Source organism: Sorghum bicolor, chromosome 2 (genome assembly GCF_000003195.3).
Source record: "Sorghum bicolor cultivar BTx623 chromosome 2, Sorghum_bicolor_NCBIv3, whole genome shotgun sequence".
NCBI classification, from domain to species: Eukaryota; Viridiplantae; Streptophyta; class Magnoliopsida; order Poales; family Poaceae; genus Sorghum; species Sorghum bicolor.
In genome coordinates, this window is record NC_012871.2 from 72,252,639 (window position 1) to 72,271,322 (window position 18,684).

Below are 18,684 nucleotides of genomic sequence, written 5' to 3' on the forward strand. Positions count from 1 at the left end.
CCAGAAATTGGATCAATTAGTTCAGAGACCTTATTTAAAATTGTTTGTCCCCTAGGCGTACAAGGTCTTCTAGTAACACCCTGTGGGATCCAAGGATCTGTCCAAATATTGATTTGAGTGCCATCACCAACCCTCCAAATAAGTCCATCTTTTAGTGCTTGTACCCCCCGAACAATGCTTCTCCATGCATAAGAAATTCCCGGCTTCTCCACTACTGACAAGAGATCACCATCTGAAAAATATTTAGATCTCAGAACCCGAGCACATAGAGAATCATGAGCACCAAGAAATGCAACTTTCCGGACAGACTCAGAACCTATTTAGAGACTGTTTGGCTAGTTTGGAGTGAAACCTGGAATTATTCCCGCTGATCAATGTTATACAACTTAGACCAGCATTCCAGCTGGGAATCCTTCCAGGTATCCATTACGAGATGGTCCAAAGCAGGTTCCGGGAGCCACTCACGCGACGGCCATCGAGCGGAGGGGCTCACAAGATCTACTTTGGGCCTAGGGTCCATCTCAATTTCTTCCATTTTATTAAAGCTTACCTGGTAAATTCACAACACTAACAAAAACTAATTCATAACACAAAAGGTCTAAAAGTAGTACTAAGACTATAGTAGGTGAAGTTTTGCATCTTTTTTTTTTCATGATCGAGTCATTCACTCGTATCTTATTTAGAGAAAAAAGTTTCACAAAACAACACAGACAAATCTTGACGGCGAGGAGCCATCAACGTTGACCCGAGAACACAACCTAGCGACTTGAACACAACCTAGTCATTCACCCGTATTTTCATCATAGGATGACGAGTAAACAACTTAAATGAAACGTCAAGTGAACTTGGGAGGAAAAGAACACCACAACGAATGCAAGAGCACTCCCGGTGCAGAAACCATCGTGGTTTCTATAGATATTAATTGCAGTGCCACCTAAGCATTTTACTGATGTGGCAAGAGAGTTATTGAAGAGAGAGAGCAAAAATCATAGAAATTGGGTCTAAGTTAGAAACCATGTCTACACAAAATCCAAGACATAAAGTGATATGGTTGGCTAAGAATGGAGAGAGAATGGATGTGATTGGATAAAAAAATATTCTATAGAAACTATCCATTGTGACCATAATTTCTATATATAGTGTCTATAAAAATTAATAAGTATAGAAACTACATGTAGTTTCTAGCATTGGGAGTGCCCTAATGCTTTCCCCCCATGGTATCATTGATTGCCGATCACCCCTAATCTAAGTGAATTTAATGTTTATTGCTTCTCTATCAAGCTCTCACTTGATCTCAAAGGCACATAGAACAAGAGATCCACTTTACGCCTCCTTTTTGCCAGAGTTGCGCTTCACCTCTGCCGGTGGTTGATCATAATACCCCTTATAGTCTTCACCTCCGCCGGTGGTTGAGCATAATACCCCTCTATAATCAAATATTCTTGAGCACCAACATAATTTTCTTGTTGTGCTTCACGATATAACCCACAATCAATCTTGTGGTTGAATCAAAATATTTTATAAATTATGTTTATGTAATTTTATTATCTAGAAAACATCAACACACAAACAGATATATATATATATGACTAATTTTTTGTTGTATATTTTTATATACAATGCACTAGAAAATCTTGACCAATGTGGTCCTCTCGTTGGGGGCCTCCTCCATTTCAAAGAGCCCAATATCACCAAATTACAACTCTTACACATACTATCGGGGGGGGGGGGGGGGGGGGGGGGGGGATGCTCCGTGACACCAGTTTTGTTTCACGCGAATAGTGAAGATGTATGTGAACACTGTAAACAATAGAGTAAATAGTGTTCAAACCGTATTCACCAGTGTAGCGCTTAATAGTGTTTGGTATGGTATATAATTCAATGGTTGTTTCTACGTTAGTCAATAGTGGCAGAGCCACCAGGGGAGCTCCTATTTATTCATAGTTGAGGGATCTTATAATGTGGTGAGTGAGAGGTAAATCTCGAGAAAACCTTTCAAAAATGCCAAGAGAGCCCTCACAATTCCAAGACAGTACATATATACTCTCGTCCTCCAAAACCCATGGCAGGGTGTGGACCCTCCACAATTCAACCTCTAATAAGAAAAAACTAAAATCAATCAGTGTTAAAACTGATTGTTGAAGCATGCATACTCCAAAAATACACTTGCTTTTGACTATTTTACCAAAGTGTGGGCCGGGCAAATTTTTCCTTTTGTTATTATTATTTTTTTTGTATTATGATGCGATTACTACATCATTTTCTGCTGAGATCTAAAGCATGGTATTGTTATTGATATGGAGTTCATATAATTTAGATCGTTAGATCATTTTATAAAAGTCCAACAATGCATATTTTTTTCTCATAATTTATAGATATTTTTTAATAAACATAGGCTTCATTTTAACACTGTTGTATACACGTTATTAATAGTAAGGTTTCTTCCTCATCAACAGTTTGCACCGACACAAATCGTTAGGAGTTGGCGAGTCATATCAAAATTATCGGATAATCAGTCGGCTCTGCCAATGATGGCGTAGCATATAGTTGGTGCTTTTGCTTTCCTTAATCATCGGTCTTCATTGATACGCCTTTGCCTGGAACTTTCTTTCGCACATGCCTGGACTAACAGAACGTGTGTGTCCTGCTGCTCCGCATGATACGTTTACTGCACATGAGTTTAGCATAGTTCTGTACTCGGTTAGTCACTAACTCAGGGATGGTCGTATTTCTTGCTATTTCTCCATTTCTGGACGATGTGCACGACTATGCATCAACTGATCTCGTCATTCTAAAGATCTATCGATCTTCAAAGGTGTTTGTATAGTAGAGATAGATGCGTCTTTACTTGTGTTTTAGCAAAAGAGAGGAAAAAACTCGTTTTAGCAAAAGGGAGGGGGAAATGCTTACTTAACTGGGCTGCCCCAATACGCATCTCAAATTCAGTCCAGTTGAAAACTTCCTCCACAAACAGGCCTAATCATCCCCTGATCCCACCCCCAAGCGATTTGAAACGTATTGGGCTGAAGCCCATGAACTCTACGAGCCTGAAAAAAGTGAAGCACTAGGCTACAGCTTGGACGACAGAGAAGGCGATGGATGGGACAACAAACGTGACAGAAAACTTGAGCACACGCGGATGGGTAGCTTCGTAGCACCGACTTAAAAAAAAAAAAAAAGCTTCATAGCACCCGTCAAAATTTTCAGCTCCACTATATTTCAGGCTTTGGCAGAGCCTGGAGAACATATGGTTTCAAAGGAAGAGCCTGGAGAACGGAGAGCTTTGGAAAATGTAGCCGTGCTTGACATCAAAAGCTGACTGGAGGTCGAAACAGACTCTGAAAAAAAGTGAGCCAAACTTTGGTACTGTTTGAACACCAGCTTGTCCTAGGAATTGTAGCTTTGGAAATGGCTGTATTGTTTGTACTACCGTGGTTGTGTTGCTATGCTGAGACGACATCCTACCTGAAGAAGCTTTGTCGTTAGAAAGACTAAAGCTAGGCACTAAAACTTGTGTGCATTGTACTAAAGCAGCTTTGGATCAGGATGCGTCCATCCTGAAATCCGGCTTTGTCCTAATCAAATCAGAGCTGTAGCAACAGCGGAGGTCATAAAAGATGAACGCCCTGCTCCTGATCTAGTGAAGCTTCTGCTGCTTTTCTTTGGACGCGAAGATGGCATGCTTCCAACAGAACAGACACTTGGCCAGCCTGTGAAGCAACCTCTCTTCGGTTCAGATCTAATAACACAAGCCTAAAGGCGCTTGTTCAGCATTGCACATCCCTCATGGTATTTTTGTTTGTAAATACTCTTGCATCCTCAAACCATCTCGAGTTTGATCGAAATTAATAAAAAAACTAATGTTTATTTAGACACCAAATAAATATCATTAGAATTATCATTAAATACTTTAATAAATAAAAAACCTATTTGGTGTCAATTATTGATACTTTTTTCCTATATTAAGATCAAACTTTAAATCGTACGTACGCATACGAGTGTTGTTTCAGAGGTAGGTTGGAGAAATAGTTGAATTGTTGTCTAACGGATCTGATGGCATGACGATGGAACAGCTAATGATCGTTCAGAACCTAATGTGTCCGTTCAGGACCGGTAGGGCCAAAATCAATTGGACCATGGGGCATAACCTAACCTCTGTGGCTATAGAAGAAAGCTGACAGAAAACATTTTAGATCCCATCCATCTGGGTATCTCGATTCAAGCGAAGCAAATCGATGCAAATGCTCCTTGTGAAGATCATGTCGGATACACGGATGGATGCAAACAATTGCATCAAGACTAGAGTACACACAGTTTACGCGACATCAGATGATGGAAGGCATGACGACGGCAGAAACCTTGCGAAAACGGCCACACACTCACGATCTAGAGTAGGAACAGTAACCCTGTATTCTAGTGTACTGCATGTATATTCTGTAGATATCCCCTGCATTTCCAGACGCCGCAGTACTGCAGCTCTGATGAACAGAACACAAGCATCAAGGCATGGATAAACAAAACAAAGGCACATGCAGTACGTAAAAATAATCCCAAAAAGGCTACATTTTTTTTAGCCTTTCTTTTAGTACTAGTATGACCTAAAATTAGGACCTCAAATTAGAAACTTAGCCATATGGCGATGACCGACGAAACAGCCAAAGTTTCGATTCGAGACGACCGTATGATTGCGGTAAACAGGGTTAGCATGCGTCAGACCGTCATTATACAGGCACTTGCGCATCTTTTCATCGCCGTCGTGTACTCACTACTCCTACTCCATTTCTACGCTACACAAACCGTGCCGGACCGAGTGGGCATGGCTTGGCATGGCCATCGATTGGCGGCAAAGGCAGCACACGAGGGGACTGAAAGGGGGTGTGTACAATTGAATACAAGAGACAAGAGTTGGTGCTGCTACGTGTACCCTGGAAATGGAGACCAATCAATGAGCTGGTCCAGGCAAGGAAAGACGCACCAAGTGTTATTTTTTTTTTAAAAAAAAATCCTTAATTCTTTTCCGGAAAGGAAAATATGCTGTTTTTATGATTAGGGTTCTCATTGATGAAAAGAGCGTACGTACTAAACAATTTAGCGCAAAGATGTTCTGCATAAAACTAATACTATGCTCATAGTGATACTACTACCAAACACACCACTAGCTCCAAGTCAAGTGGACTGCAGCTCGGAACAGCACTTTGCGTTGAGGCTTTGATTATTTCTTGGTACCACTGCTAGTAAACAGAAACTAGCCATGTGGCCTCGTCAAACCTTTTACTTTCTCATCGACCAACAAAGTCAACTCCGGCATCAGAAAGGAGCTTTGCCATATTGTGTACGGAGTACTTCCCACTTGACCCATGAGCCTCACATTTGCTTCGGCTAGCAGCACCACACGAGACTCGAGAGGTGGCTCGACATAAAAATAAAACTACTCCTGCGCAAACTGAGAAATATTACGACTGAAATACATGCACGTGCTACAGCGCCCAATGCGACCGACTTATATTCACGTAGTACGTGCCGAACAAAACCATGTGCCCCTCCGGTCATGGGCAATTTTTTTTGGCTCATATACTCCGTATTTAAGCACAAATAAATATACATAGCGTTTCCTGAAGAGTCAAAATCTTTTAAATCTGATCAAATTTATACAAAAATATACTAATATTTATCATATGTAATATGTATCATTATATTGAGCATGAAATATACTTTTATAATATACTTATTTGTAGATACAAATATTAATATTACTTAATATATTTTTAGTTAAACATAAAAGAGTTTAACTTCTTGGAAAACGAGAGACGTGCATTTATTTGCAGAGAGGGAGTACTCCTACTGTATGAACGCAGAACAGTAGCTACACAATGTTTTTGTTTTGCAGGGGCCAGGAGCGCGGCGGTTTTTTTTGTTGAAAAGAAAAATTCTGTGTAGCCACACGGCCAGATTTGTTTGTTCTGGGAACATAAAAACATTGCCAAATTCCAGCAGTGTCCGAATCAAAGCAGAGACCCCATCGGCCATGGCAGGCGCAGCCGGCCCTCACTCATTGCCTAGGCGACTACGACCAGAAGCGTAGCACGCCAAAAGCGAGAGGTGAAAACCTGGCGAAATTCACCCACCGGGGCGTGAGACAGGGCAGCATCATCATGCGAGTCACCAATCGGGGGCGGGGCAGGGCAAGGCAGGGCAGGGCAGGGCAGCGCGCTCGCCTCCCGAGGCCGCAATAATTTGCCTGCGCCAAAGCGACGGCCCGGCCGCGGGTCGCAGCAGCACCCCAGCAGCTGCTGACTTTCTGTAGTTGCAGCGGCCGGCGGGCAGTGGCATCGTTTCAGGGGCCGCTTCCCATCGTCTTCGCTCGGCCACTCGATCACCACTCTCCTAGCTGCGATGTGCGATGCGTCTCCAACTCCAGCGATGGATAGGATGCCCAGCACAACCGCGAAACTGAAGTTTTACGGCGCCGGCTGCGAATGAGACGGTCGGAGTGCACCTAGAGCCGTTTCGAATTGCTGCGGATAGACACGACACGACGCGCACGCCAAAGAAGCCCGCAGGTCAGGTCGCCTTGCGGTGCATGAAAGATGGAAATAAAGCCCGGCAGGCACGGTGGATGTGGATGCAGTTGCCACCTGCGACGCCGACGCCAGTTCCATCGCGTCATGCCATGGCCTGCTGCAGCTGGGCGGCCCTCCCGGCTCTGAGAGTAGCTAGCAACTGTGTTGACTGGTCGGTCGGAGGTCCTGAATCTGATGCGAGGGAGCCGTGTGACACTGCAGTGCAGAGTGCAGGTGCGGAGAGCAGGAATGGACGGAGACCGCCAGCCAGCCAGATGCAGGAACGTAGTACAGGCGCGGTGCAGATCGGTGGTGATCCACCACTCCCAAGCATCCAATGCTACCGTTCCGGTCCGGGCTCTTGTACTCCTGGTCCTCTCCTGGGTTGGGTTATCTTTCAAGCATAGCAAGATGTCCACGGAAACAGTGGTGTTTCCACCTCTTCTCCTGTAGTACTCGTATTTTGGAGAGGCTTCAACACAGGTCGGCACCAAACGCTACACAGATTCAGCATTGCTGTACTAGGAATCAGGCAGTCACAAAAGTGCCGTTACCAAGAAATGGCAGTAACACGAACGGAACTGTATCAGTAGCAGAAGTGGTACTCACGGGAGTGGATTAGGGGAAAATGGTGCTAAAACTTCTGCATTCAGAGGATAAAGATTCATCCAGCCCGAGGACCAGACATCAGCGACGACGGCCTGGGATCGTTTATGCTCCTATTTACAGAAATCTAAACCAGCTCTACTAGATGCAACAGGTTAGTGATTCGATTGATTGATTCATGACTTGGGCTCGCGAAAATTAAACTCTACTGGTATGGACAGATTAGACTCGGTTCAATTCTCTCTGCCGCTGCTGCTAACTGATGCATGCCGATGACATCCCTCACACTTCCACTCTCCACATGATCTTCTCTCCACGGCCGGCGGCGCCGGCGCCAGCATTGGCGCTGTGGGCGTGGGCGCGCTCCACGGCGGCCACGCGCGAAGGGTGCACGGCGCCGGTCTTGGCGCGCTCGCCGTGGGACTGGGACTGGGACGGCAGCTCGCAGGCCTCGCCGACGGAGCCGGACCGGATGTCGGCCGGCGGGATGAAGCAGTCGACGGACAGGCCGGGGACGTTGAACGCCACCTCCTCGATGCTCCAGGCCTCCTCCATGCGCGTCTTGGTGTGGCTCATGGCGGCCTCGCCGAACCGGAACAGGGTCACCGCGGAGCGGCCCGAGTGCGCGATCATGATGCCTTCCACGGCGCGGTAGTCCTCGAGGGCGGAGCTGATGGTCGTCTCCCAGTACACGGCGTCCCCGCCGGCGTGTGGCTGGATGCGGGTCAGGTGCGAGTCCTCGATGTGCACGATCAGCCCCGTGCGCTGGCTGAAGTAGCCGAACAGCACGTGCCGGATGATCTCCGCCGGACCCTCGCTGCGCAGCTTGAGCGTCTGAGGGTCGGCGGTCAGCTTCAGGATGAAGCAGTCCTCGCCGTTCACCTTCTTCTCGCCCACGCACCGCGCCTCCGCGAACAGACCCGCCGTCGTCAGCGGATCCAGACCCTGCATTGCCATTGCCATTGCAGCCGGAAAGGAAACATGGTAAGGCGTTTTGCTCGGAGATCAGACGAAGCGTGGGGGGAAAAACCACTGGGACCGACCTGGAGGACGCGGCGGAGGGGGCGGACGGGCCCCTTGGCGGCGTGGGCGCCGAGCCAGGGGGTGTGGCGCCAGACGAGGCGGCCATTGGAGCCGGCATGGACTTTGCTGCCACCGACGGCGAGCTCGACGTACCACATGTCGGGGGCCATCTGCCACAGCACGAAGCCGCCCTGCTCCACGGCGGCGGCGCCGCGGCCGCTGGGCCCGCGGTTCTTCACGACGCGCGTCGCCGTCTCGAACTCGGACGCCACCATCCGCACCTTGCCCATGGCGTACGCGTTCCGCACCGACTGCAGCAGCCTGTAGCCACCGGACGCCGCCGTGTACTGATGCAGGATGTACTGCGCGGACGACGACTCCTGCATTACCTCAGGACGGTCAGCCATGGCTCCAGGGTACCGGATGCACGGGAAAAGACCGCATCTCGTAGAAGCCAAGCAACACCAAACGAAATCAAATGCTAGGCAGGCAAGATGTGGACGTACAATGGGGGTTCCCTTGATGGAGAGGAGGGGCAGCGGCTCCGCCGGTTTGGACGACATCGGCGCGAGCGGCGCGCCCATGACGCCGAGGAGGAGACGCAGGTCGGACCGCCGGAACGAGCCGCTGGACCCACCGGGACCACCACCGCCAGCTGCGGCGGAGGAGGCCATAGACGGCGTGCGCGTCAGGTGGCCGCGGACCCAGTGTCCGAACCCCTCGCGGCGGCCGGAGTCCTCGGCGTCGGGGTCGCCGGCGGCGAGGCGCTCGGCGTCAGGCCCCTCGATGAGCGGCGCCAGAGCCTCCCCGCCGGGGCGCAGGCTGCCGGAGCGCGAGACGAGCTGCTCCCCGAGGTACTGCTGCAGCACCTTCTCCGGCGGCGGCGGCGGCGGAGCCGCGGGCGCCTTGCGCCGGCGCGGGATCAGCATCCTCGCCGGCGACGCGCTCCGTGGCGGCGCCGGGGACTTGCCTCTGGACCTCGCCGGCGACAGCCCCCGCACGACCTCCTCCTTGAGCGTGGCGAAGAACCCCTGCTTCCTCTCCTTCTCCATATCTCGCAATGCCGCCTCCGCCGCCGCGACCAAGGAGAGGACGAGGGAGGGCTAGTAATAGAGCGAAAAGGATTTGGTTTTCGCTTCACGGGGAGGGCATGGAGAGAGTGCGGCGGAGGAGTGGAGTAGAAGAAGGGGGGAGTCGGGGACGTACGGTGCCGGCTGCGCTTGAGTTGGAGTGAAAGGGAGAGAGGGAGTGCGAGAGGTGGAAGGCGACGGGCGGAAATGGTAAAAGCAGGCAGGGCCGAGGAAAAGATAAAGCGGAGGCCGGAGGGGAGAGAGAGAGAGAGAGGGGGGGGGGAGGCCGAGCGGAGGCGGAGGGGGAAACCGTTTGACGTGAGAGCGCAGGTGAGCAGGCAAAGGAAAAGATCAAAAGAGGCGGGGGGTGGGATGTCGGGAGGAGAGAGACGAACACCACCCACGAGCCGCCTCCATGCTTTTTTCCGTGCCGGATTGTGCTCGGAAAACTCATCCACTGGACCGTGTTCCTGGTTCACGTTCACGAACTTGAACAATGGAAGCCGCCGCTGTTTTCTTTTCTTTTCTTTTTTTTTTCAAAATCAAAAAGAAAAAGGGTGCGCATTTCGATCCGATGATGCTCTGGCTTTTGTTTTACACGGTTTGCAAAAGGGAAAGGGTTTCGCGTTTGGTACGAGTAGAAAGGAGGGGCACGGCTGGAAACCGAGGCATGGCGGATTTGGACAGCTACTGTCTACGTACACAGTCGATGATGTTCTTTTCATCTCGCAATTAGCGCGCTTGCAGGTTTAAGCTCCTGTGATTGAAAAATTTCGCCTCGTAACGCGCACTTACAAGTTTCGTCTTTCATGTAGTACGCGCATGTAGTGCCAAAAGGTTGCGGGGTAGGTGAATGCGATGGGCATTTGATTTTTGGAATTTAGTTGCTGGTGTTTAGTGCTGCTAGTATGAACTTGTAGGATTTCTGTCAATTCGTGCCAGTCTATTTAACTATTTCCATGATTTGAGCGCCTGTTGTATACGTACATACATTTTCTATCACAGTTGTTGTCTTCGAAATGCAGAATTTTGGTGGTTGTTCTTTTTCTCCGATGGGTACATTATAAGCTTGCTGAAACCCTGAAACTAAGGAGATGCTCCGCTTGAGCTGCCTGTTTTTTTTTTTTCTTCTAAGACTGTCGTCTTAAGTAGTTTGCCTACTTTATTAAATCTCACTCCCCAACGTTGGACCATCATCATGCTGCCGTCAGGTCAGTTGCCACCAGAATCCACCGTGCTATACTATAGCTTCGTCCATGCTGCCGCCGCACAACCTTCACCTACACACTCACACACTCTACCTATCGATGCTCTCATCGCTCGGAATCGCCTTGCTGATCCACATCAACTCTCGCCTTCTCCACTAACTCAATTGCCAGACCCTGAATCTCTTTGTATGCCACCGAGTACGATCTAACATGGCAACTTTTCTCTAAACCTGAAGTATATATTCCACGCGGTGACTCAGTAGCACTAACTCCTACTGTAGTAAAAATATGAGACTAAAAAGGTACTATGACTTGCAAAGCTTTGATAAATCAATACCCATTTCTTGAGATGTAGCTATCATCTAGTACTATGCCTATACATATCATCCGCTGGTTAGACTGTTTTCTTTAACCCATTTTTAGCCCCGCCAAACACAAGACGACCTGAACCCAAAGACGCATGTAGTACTATTGGAGATGTGTGCTAAATTAAATATTATTCCTGATGCATTCCAAGTCGTTGTACAAATAATCCTGGTGTAGCGGGACATGAGAACAAAGGTGCTATACTAGCTGCAGACTTGCTAAGCTTTGATTATAGGGCAACAGTAGCTATACATCCAATATTCCTCATACATATCCTACTACGGACGGCTTTGCCCAACGCCTTTGGTTCTCAAATCATGGCCTCATCGCCAGCTCGCCAAGCAGGAATGCAGGAAAGGAGCCGCGGCGGGCCCTCCGGCCTGATCCACCGTGCAACTATCGCTTTCCCGCCCCACCAAACGACAGTGGCAGCAGTCCAGCACGGTCCACGGCAGCCAACCAGCCCCCGTTCGGCGTTCGGTTTCGTTCCCAGATCCCAACAGCAGCACGGACCCGAAACCCAGGAACGCGAGCACGCGAGCGGGGCTGGCGGGTAGAGGTAGAGGGACGGGCCCGAACTGGAGATGGCGGCAACCCGCGCAGCGGCACTGGCGCCAACCAACGGGCAGATGGAGATGGCGGCAACCCCGCGATCGGGCATGCGAAGATGCCAAAAGCGCCGCGCGGGCCACGTGCCCGAGGGGCCGCGGCCGACGTCCGGTTCCGGAGCAAAACGGCATCGTCCCCCGGAACAGCAGGAGTCAAGTAGAGCGCGGCTGCCGTTACGCTGTCGCTCGCTCGCGCGCCGCGCCCGCGGGCACTGGCACGTCCACGTTAGGCAGTGGCTGTCGGCTGCCGCCGCGCCGTTTGTCCTGCGCTGCCGCCGCCTGCCGCGGCTGCCTGCGCCTTGGCGGAGCGGAGTGGAGTCCCTTGACCGCCGCGCGGGGGCCGCGGCACGTGAGCGGCATCAAGATCGCTCGCCCGGCGATCACGGGAGCCCGTCGCTGTTTATTAATTGCGCTTGCGATCTAAAGGCTCATTACACAGCAGGGTTACCACCCACCGGGGGCGCGAGGAGGACAATGCCAGTGGCTGTTGGCGTCGCCGGTCGCGACCTGACTCGTTTCGCTAGCGTTGGTGTCTTGCTCCAGTTTACAGTCAGCAAGGCAGGAGATGGGAGCAGCCGATCGCGTACAGCACCGTTTGTTTGCTTGTTTGTTCTTGTGTGTGTCCATCATTGGTGAGTGTGAGTGTGAGTCTGAGTCATCTCTGTCGCGTGTGACGCGTGCCATGTGTGGTCGTGAGCCGCGGAGGTGGGGTGTATTGCTCCGGAGTCCGGACGATTTCTTCAACTTCGACGTTGTTTGAATGTTGTCAGATTCATCTCAATCCACGTGTGTTGGAGTGGATTGAGGTGGAATTTAGTTCGAGTTCCACTCCAACTCACTTCAACACATGTGGATTGATACGAATCTCACTACATCCAAACAAGACCTTATGATTAGCTGGTTATAGACGATGGAATTAAAATGCCCGCTCGTCAAAATACTACTGTATTTCAGCAATAGAAAACAGTGTGGAGGCCTCAATACGTTATTGGTACCACCAAACCTGCGATAGTTTTCGTGATGAAACTTTTTCATAACTTGATTGAAAACAGCGCAGAGATTTTTCAGCAAAATTCTAATATAAAATATATATAAAAAAACAGTTTAGATGGGCCTAAGCTTGAACAGTTGCTCACACTTCACGAAAGGTTGTGTGTGACAGGGTCGCGGCCGGCCCAGGATAACAGCCTTGATAGGCCCATTGTTAGGTTTTTGCAGCTTAAATGATGGCCCATTAAGTTGGACACCGTACTTGCCCAGATCGGCAGATCGCATGAACATGACTTGAAAACTCGATGTGCGCCGGGCCAGATCTGTAGATTGGGCCCAAGCGCCCTGCTGCGCTCCTTTCCGTCGATTTTCACAATTTCTGGGAGCAGTCGACGTTCGGGCAATGGCTTTCAATTTTTTTTTAATTTGAATTTGAACTCATAAGGGGTAGTTGCGGAATTCCAATTTGAAAAGAAGCAGAGCAGCTGCAAGGCTGCAAGGATAGGGCTGCTAGTACTGTACAGCAGGCAGCGGTACACTTTCTGTTTCACTTTTGCAGAGCTTCCTGCTCGCGTCCAAAAACTCTGATCGCTCCGGGACAAGGCAAGCCCGATGACACCGAGAAATCAGTGCTCTGCTCGAGTACGATCTCAACAGAAACTCGCTCCAATTGCACTGCTGCAGTCTGCGTGTGCCATGTGCCTCCGATGAAAAGGAACCGTCGCCGCAGTCCATTGACCAAACCGCGACCGCTTCTTGTCTCTTCTCAGCCACGGCCTCGCCCACCTGCTATAACTTGGCCCTCCCTCTCTCGCACTGCATCCATCTCTTCTTCGGAGCACAACCGAGTGGTTCCGAGCAGAGTTGAAGGAGCGGGAGATGGATGGTACAGTATACTACTATTTCCTAGCTCTTCTTGTCTTGGTTCGCTTCTCTGATGATGACTGGAATGTCAGTCCAATGGATCTCTTGTTACTTGGTCTTTGTTTCGGGAACAAAAGATTTGCTGGTTTTCTGTCATCGGGGTCTTGTTTCCCCTCTGGATATGCCATGATTTTTGCTAAAATAACGATCTTTTTTTCTGCAGCGGAGAAGGCTGTTGCTGCCGCTGAGGCGGAACGGAAGAGGGAAGAGGAAGTTGTCAGTGTTCATATTACTCATGATCTTGTCTTCTCGATAGGACTACGACTAACTTGTTGTGTCCTCTCATGTTCACCGACCCCACTGTTCGATTCGTTTCTCAGGAGAGGCTGCTCAACAAGGTGTGGTGGTACTCGCTGTTCCTCTACTTCGGCACCATGATCGTGGCGATCGCGCCGAACTTCGCGCCGGCGCCCAGCCCCGCCGCCGCCGTTCCGTCCCTCCTCGCCTGCTACGACGTCCGCTACCGCCTCACCGCCGTCTTGTTCGCCGTGGTTTCGCTGGCCATGCAGGCGATGCTGGCGCTCGTCCTGGAGAGGAGGCCCGCGCCGGCGCCGCACCTGACACCGCTGGCCGCGTGGCCGCTCGGCATCTTCACCTGGATGTTCGTCACCACGTTCTGCCTCAGCTGCCTCTCGTTCGGCGTGCGGAACTACTACTACGAGTGGACGGCGGCCGTCACGTCCGCGGGCAACCTCGCCATGGCCGCACGCACCGTGATGGTGAGCCTCTTAGCGTTTTCAAATCGTTCGTTTCTCTGCAACTTGGTCGGTTGGATTTTCATTGAGAGTTAACATGGTGACATACTCGTACCGTGTTCTTGGCAGCGCTACTTGGCTTGAGGAGGACATTGCAGTGAGCTGAGACCTTCAAGAGAGTTCTAATCATACTGTGGCTGGGGTATCATGTCCATCTGTCGTTACGTTTCTTCGTTAGTGTCTGTGTCTTTGATGAGTTCGAAGTTTAGTAGTAGTAATAAGACTAGTAATTAGCAGGTTGCCTTTTTGTGATGGTTGTGCTGAACAATCCTTTCCCTAGCGTTCGTAAAAGGTCGGTAGCCTTGATATGGAACCGTGGGTGGCAGTCTGGTATTGCTAGCTACTATTGTCCGAGAAGTTGGGAAACAATGTCTTTGGGTTTGGATCCAGGAACTATATTGGCATTGTCTGTTTTGACGCACTCGCTTGCTGTGAATCTGTGATACTATTCTGTTTTCCTTACCGCAATTCTGCTGCTTGATAGATTTACATTGTGCCGCCGTCAAGTTTACTCTCTTTTTTTGAACTGTTGGCACGGGAGCCCCTACCTCTTTTTTTTTTTAACACAGCCCAGAAATTCGTCCCTTGGGATTCGAATCTGGCTTGCTGAGGTGCTACTAACCACTAGACCGGAGGCCCGTTCGCAACCTTTGCTCTTTTCAGTGGTATAGTTCTTGATGTCAATGGATCAACGATGAGGTCTCCCAATACGATTTGAACTGTCGTTTGACTTAGCTCTGGAATCAGCCCTATGTAGTTTACTCTGTAATGTAGTATAGTCCTAACTGACCAAAGAGCTATGGTTAAATTAGCGTGCAAATTACTCAGCCCAAGATTCGTCAAAGTGCTATTTGATTTAACTCTGACGTCATCTCTGAAGACGAGTTTTAGCATTCAGTTTTGGGAACTGAACTTTGAGCAGTTTCAAAGACACTGGACAAAACTTTGCATCTAGCTTCGTACCAAAAATGAACTCCGCGTATGGTCCTATTCTCCTATTCGCTTAAGCTTATCTGCTGATTTGTCAGTTATTCAGCAGTGTTTTTCTCTCAGAATAAATTAGCGAACAGTGTTTTTCGTGATCAGCCTCGTTCATAAATTGAATACCGTGCAGAGATTTTTCACCAAAATTATTTTCTTTGATAATACATATCTGCATTTCTAGATAAAAAAAACATATAGTCACACGTACAAATATTGGTACGTATGATCATGATACAGGGACAGCTGTCGCAATGGACTTGCACAAAGGCCCCTAAAGAAAACAGAAATTACATTACAATAGGTCTCCGTCGCCAACTGCCGCTGTTGACGAAGTTGCCTCGGCCTCAGATCAAGAGAAGCTCCTTCGCACAAAGGCTTTGACATGAGCCGCAGTAGATGAAGTCACTGCTGCAAATCCACTAGCCAGGACGCACCCCAAGCTTCTCTGACCCTGGATCGAAGCTCGCCATTGGTCGCTATCCGATGCCGAGGGGACCTCGATCGAGCTCGATCCACTCACCTTCCAACCATGATACCCACAACCTCCTCTGCATCCATGAAGAAAAGAGCCACCAAAACCACGTCGATCAGCTTTGACTCCTGTACAGCTCTCCGCGACCTCGTTGTTGACGCCAGAGTAGAACGTCACTAGGGTGAGGAAACGGCCACGAGAAGTTATTCCCCTACGTCACCTCCATTTCGCCAACGCCACCAGGAAAAGCAAGCCATCGAGGATTGTCACCCCCCGACAAACCCTAGCTCCACCGACGAGAACCGACAACGAGCACAACCTAGGCCTACATAGATAACTAGCTAATCTATGTATATCTACACGCTGATTCCCCGGTCCACCTCCATCTCCAACACCTAACCGACCTACGGATAGGGAAGGGGGCGGTAGAATTGCCGCAAGAAACTCTCGTTGCCTCATTTTCGCCTTGGACAAAAGTAGCAAGGGGGGAAGGAAGAGAAGAGAACAGGACTTGAAGTGGGTTCTTCTCAGCAAAATTCTAATCTCTACAACTAAAAAGACTCACAAGTCATCGTCAGCCACACGCGCTAATCGCCCCCCCTCGCGCTAATGCTCGCGCTAATCGCCCCCCCTTTCGCGACCCGTCGCCCTCCCCCCACACGCAACCGTCGTGGCCTCCAGCTATCGTCTCTCCCGTGGTCAACTTGCCGTCAGAAACCGTTCCTCCCACGCCGCATCCCCTCTCCCACGCCGCATCCCCTCTCGCTGTCCATCCGCGCAAAGCTGCGCTCCATCGCCGCGGTCCAGGAGACGTCGTCGGCGGCGACAGCGAGCTCCTCGGCGAGCAGCTCGTGCATCCGGTCCACGCCGCATCCCCTCTCGCTGTCCATCCGCGCGAAGCTGTGCTCCATCGCCGCGGTCCAGGAGACGTCGTCGGCGGCGACAGCGAGCTCCTCGGCGAGCAGCTCGTGCATGCGGTCCCGGCACGCCTCGGCGACGTGCGAGCAGCCGTGGCCGTCGAACACCCCGTAGAAGTCGCGCCTCCCGCCGTGGGAGCCCTCCGCGAGCGCGAACGCCTCGCGCACGGACACGATGTCCTCCATCTCCCTCCTGCGGCCGGCCACCGACGCGGCGCCGTGCTTGCGCGCCACGAGCAGCTCCCCGGCCTCGAGGCTCCGCTTCCTCGTGGCAGCGTCGGGCGCCGCATCCCCTCTCGCTGTCCATCCGCGCGAAGCTGCGCTCCATCGCCGCGGTCCAGGAGACGTCGGCGGCGGCGACAGCGAGCTCCTCGGCGAGCAGCTCGTGGATTCGGTCCCGGCACGCCTCGGCGACGTGCGAGCAGCCGTGGCCGTCGAACACCCCGTGGGAAGACATTTGGCAACCTAGGTATTTCTCATCCTCGCCCGGTGCATGCCCTTCCACGACTGCTGGCGAGAGGTGAGGTTCTAGCCAGCGGATCGACGATGGCTTCCTTGCTCTAGCCCCAGCAGCTCCTAAGTCGACTGCCGCATCCCCGGAGATCGGCGCCCCAGACCGCCGCGGCCCCAGCGCCTGGTGAGTTCCCATCTGGTTCTTCCCTCCATTCTCTTCCTATTAGCAAGATCTTGTCAGGTCACGCCCAGGTAGCCTCCCTGTTCAAGACCTCACTTCAGAGTTTAAGGTAGTTGACATTAAGAGGTTCAATGATTTGTTTCTGTCGTCTTGATGTTGATCCTAAAAAATTGGTTAATTAAAGGATTCATGGAACTCTTCAATCGATAAAAAAATTCCTGTACAATTTCCCACCAAAATTTTTTAGGCAATTAGTGATTGGAGGGCGCTGATATCAGTTACTGAAAGATGTGGTTACCTTTGCATGCTTAATTCCCTGTGTTTGGTGTGTTTTTTGTAACAAGGATCAATAACCTGACAAGGATCAATTGCCTACTGAATATTTGAAAATTGAGTATAAGACAATTATGTTACTTGATGCATATTTCAACTAGGCTTCATCGCTGGAAATTATATCTTAGCAGTCGAACAGGTAAATGAGGCCTGATAATAGTTACCATCAGCACTACTCCTGAATCATGATGTGTAAATGGGAATCAATATCACTTCATTGCTTTGGATAAATAAGAATTTTGGTATGGCTATAGTTTCGTATTATTCTACCTTCTGCTTCTAGATATTACATCTTAGAGAAATTCAATATTTACAAAATATTGGTTTCTTGCTTTGCAGCAGAGTTAGTATCCAGTTTTCACTTCACATGGGTTAGTATCATATAACATTCTGGATTGCAGATTGCTTTAAATATGATACATAACAAGTGGCAATAATTTATTAAATGGTAGTCTTCAGTAGGAAAAAAAAATAAAAAGGGCACAAAATGCTAATATGGTTGTTGTCAATTTTTTTTATCCTGCAAATTAGTGAGTACTCAAGTTCCAAGATAATGAGTTACTATATAGTGCTTGCCTGTGCCACTACTGCAAGTCTGCAACTATATGGCATTATTAGGCATTTGGATATCTGTGTTATCTCTGCCAGTACTGCCAACATCTTCCTTACTTTTTTGTTACCTAAGGGACCAACCTTGCTTGGGGGATACACCGTCTGAATCCATGCACCAATCGTCAAGTGTTGGCATGCAACCATCTCATAACAAAGCATAAACTAAAGCATGGTCTGCCCACAACCAAGTACTCAAGTATATGAAATAATGGTCATTCCTGAATATTTTCAAGTTCATAATTTTATTGTTAAGTGATCATATCTGCTTGTAGAATTTAACTTCTACTTACAAATACAAATTTCTTGAAATAATAAAACATAGACTTCATTTTTTTTCTACTCTGGATCATCTTGAGTGGTAGAACATTTTTTCTGCTTCGTAAGGTAAGATCATAAGAGAAGCTGCTCTCTATGTGATCGAAACATATCAAATACTTATGCAGATCACTCTTCAGGAATACAGGCTTGTGCAGGTGCGTATTTTTTTGCAAGCTATTTCTGTAAGTTCTGGAGGAGAGGGTCTATTCTATTAGTTGCTGGTTCATTACTATTCGTTGACATATAGTATATATTGCATTGCCATTGTTGCTATGAATTTCACAGACAAAATGTAATTCATGAA

General features: G+C 49.5%; 3 protein-coding genes across 3 annotated transcripts; 1 reads left to right on the plus strand and 2 right to left on the minus strand.

Annotated features, from left to right (window-relative positions):
• On the minus strand, window positions 7,179-9,575 carry LOC8078986. The gene is made up of 3 exons (XM_002463068.2): window positions 8,696-9,575; window positions 8,210-8,569; window positions 7,179-8,111 (listed from the first exon to the last, which is right to left on the minus strand). The coding sequence occupies exons 1-3, from the start codon at window positions 9,239-9,241 to the stop codon at window positions 7,449-7,451; spliced, it is 1,569 nt and encodes a 522-aa protein (XP_002463113.1). The 5' UTR covers window positions 9,242-9,575; the 3' UTR covers window positions 7,179-7,448.
• On the plus strand, window positions 13,162-14,578 carry LOC8058385. Its single transcript, XM_002460908.2, has 4 exons — window positions 13,162-13,317; window positions 13,519-13,571; window positions 13,676-14,074; window positions 14,180-14,578. The coding sequence occupies exons 1-4, from the start codon at window positions 13,311-13,313 to the stop codon at window positions 14,192-14,194; spliced, it is 474 nt and encodes a 157-aa protein (XP_002460953.1). The 5' UTR covers window positions 13,162-13,310; the 3' UTR covers window positions 14,195-14,578.
• Window positions 16,186-17,132, minus strand: LOC8078987 (probable protein phosphatase 2C 68). The gene is made up of 3 exons (XM_021453618.1): window positions 17,049-17,132; window positions 16,309-16,948; window positions 16,186-16,270 (listed from the first exon to the last, which is right to left on the minus strand). Exons 1-3 carry the CDS (start codon window positions 17,130-17,132, stop codon window positions 16,266-16,268), a joined length of 729 nt encoding a protein of 242 aa, XP_021309293.1. The 3' UTR covers window positions 16,186-16,265.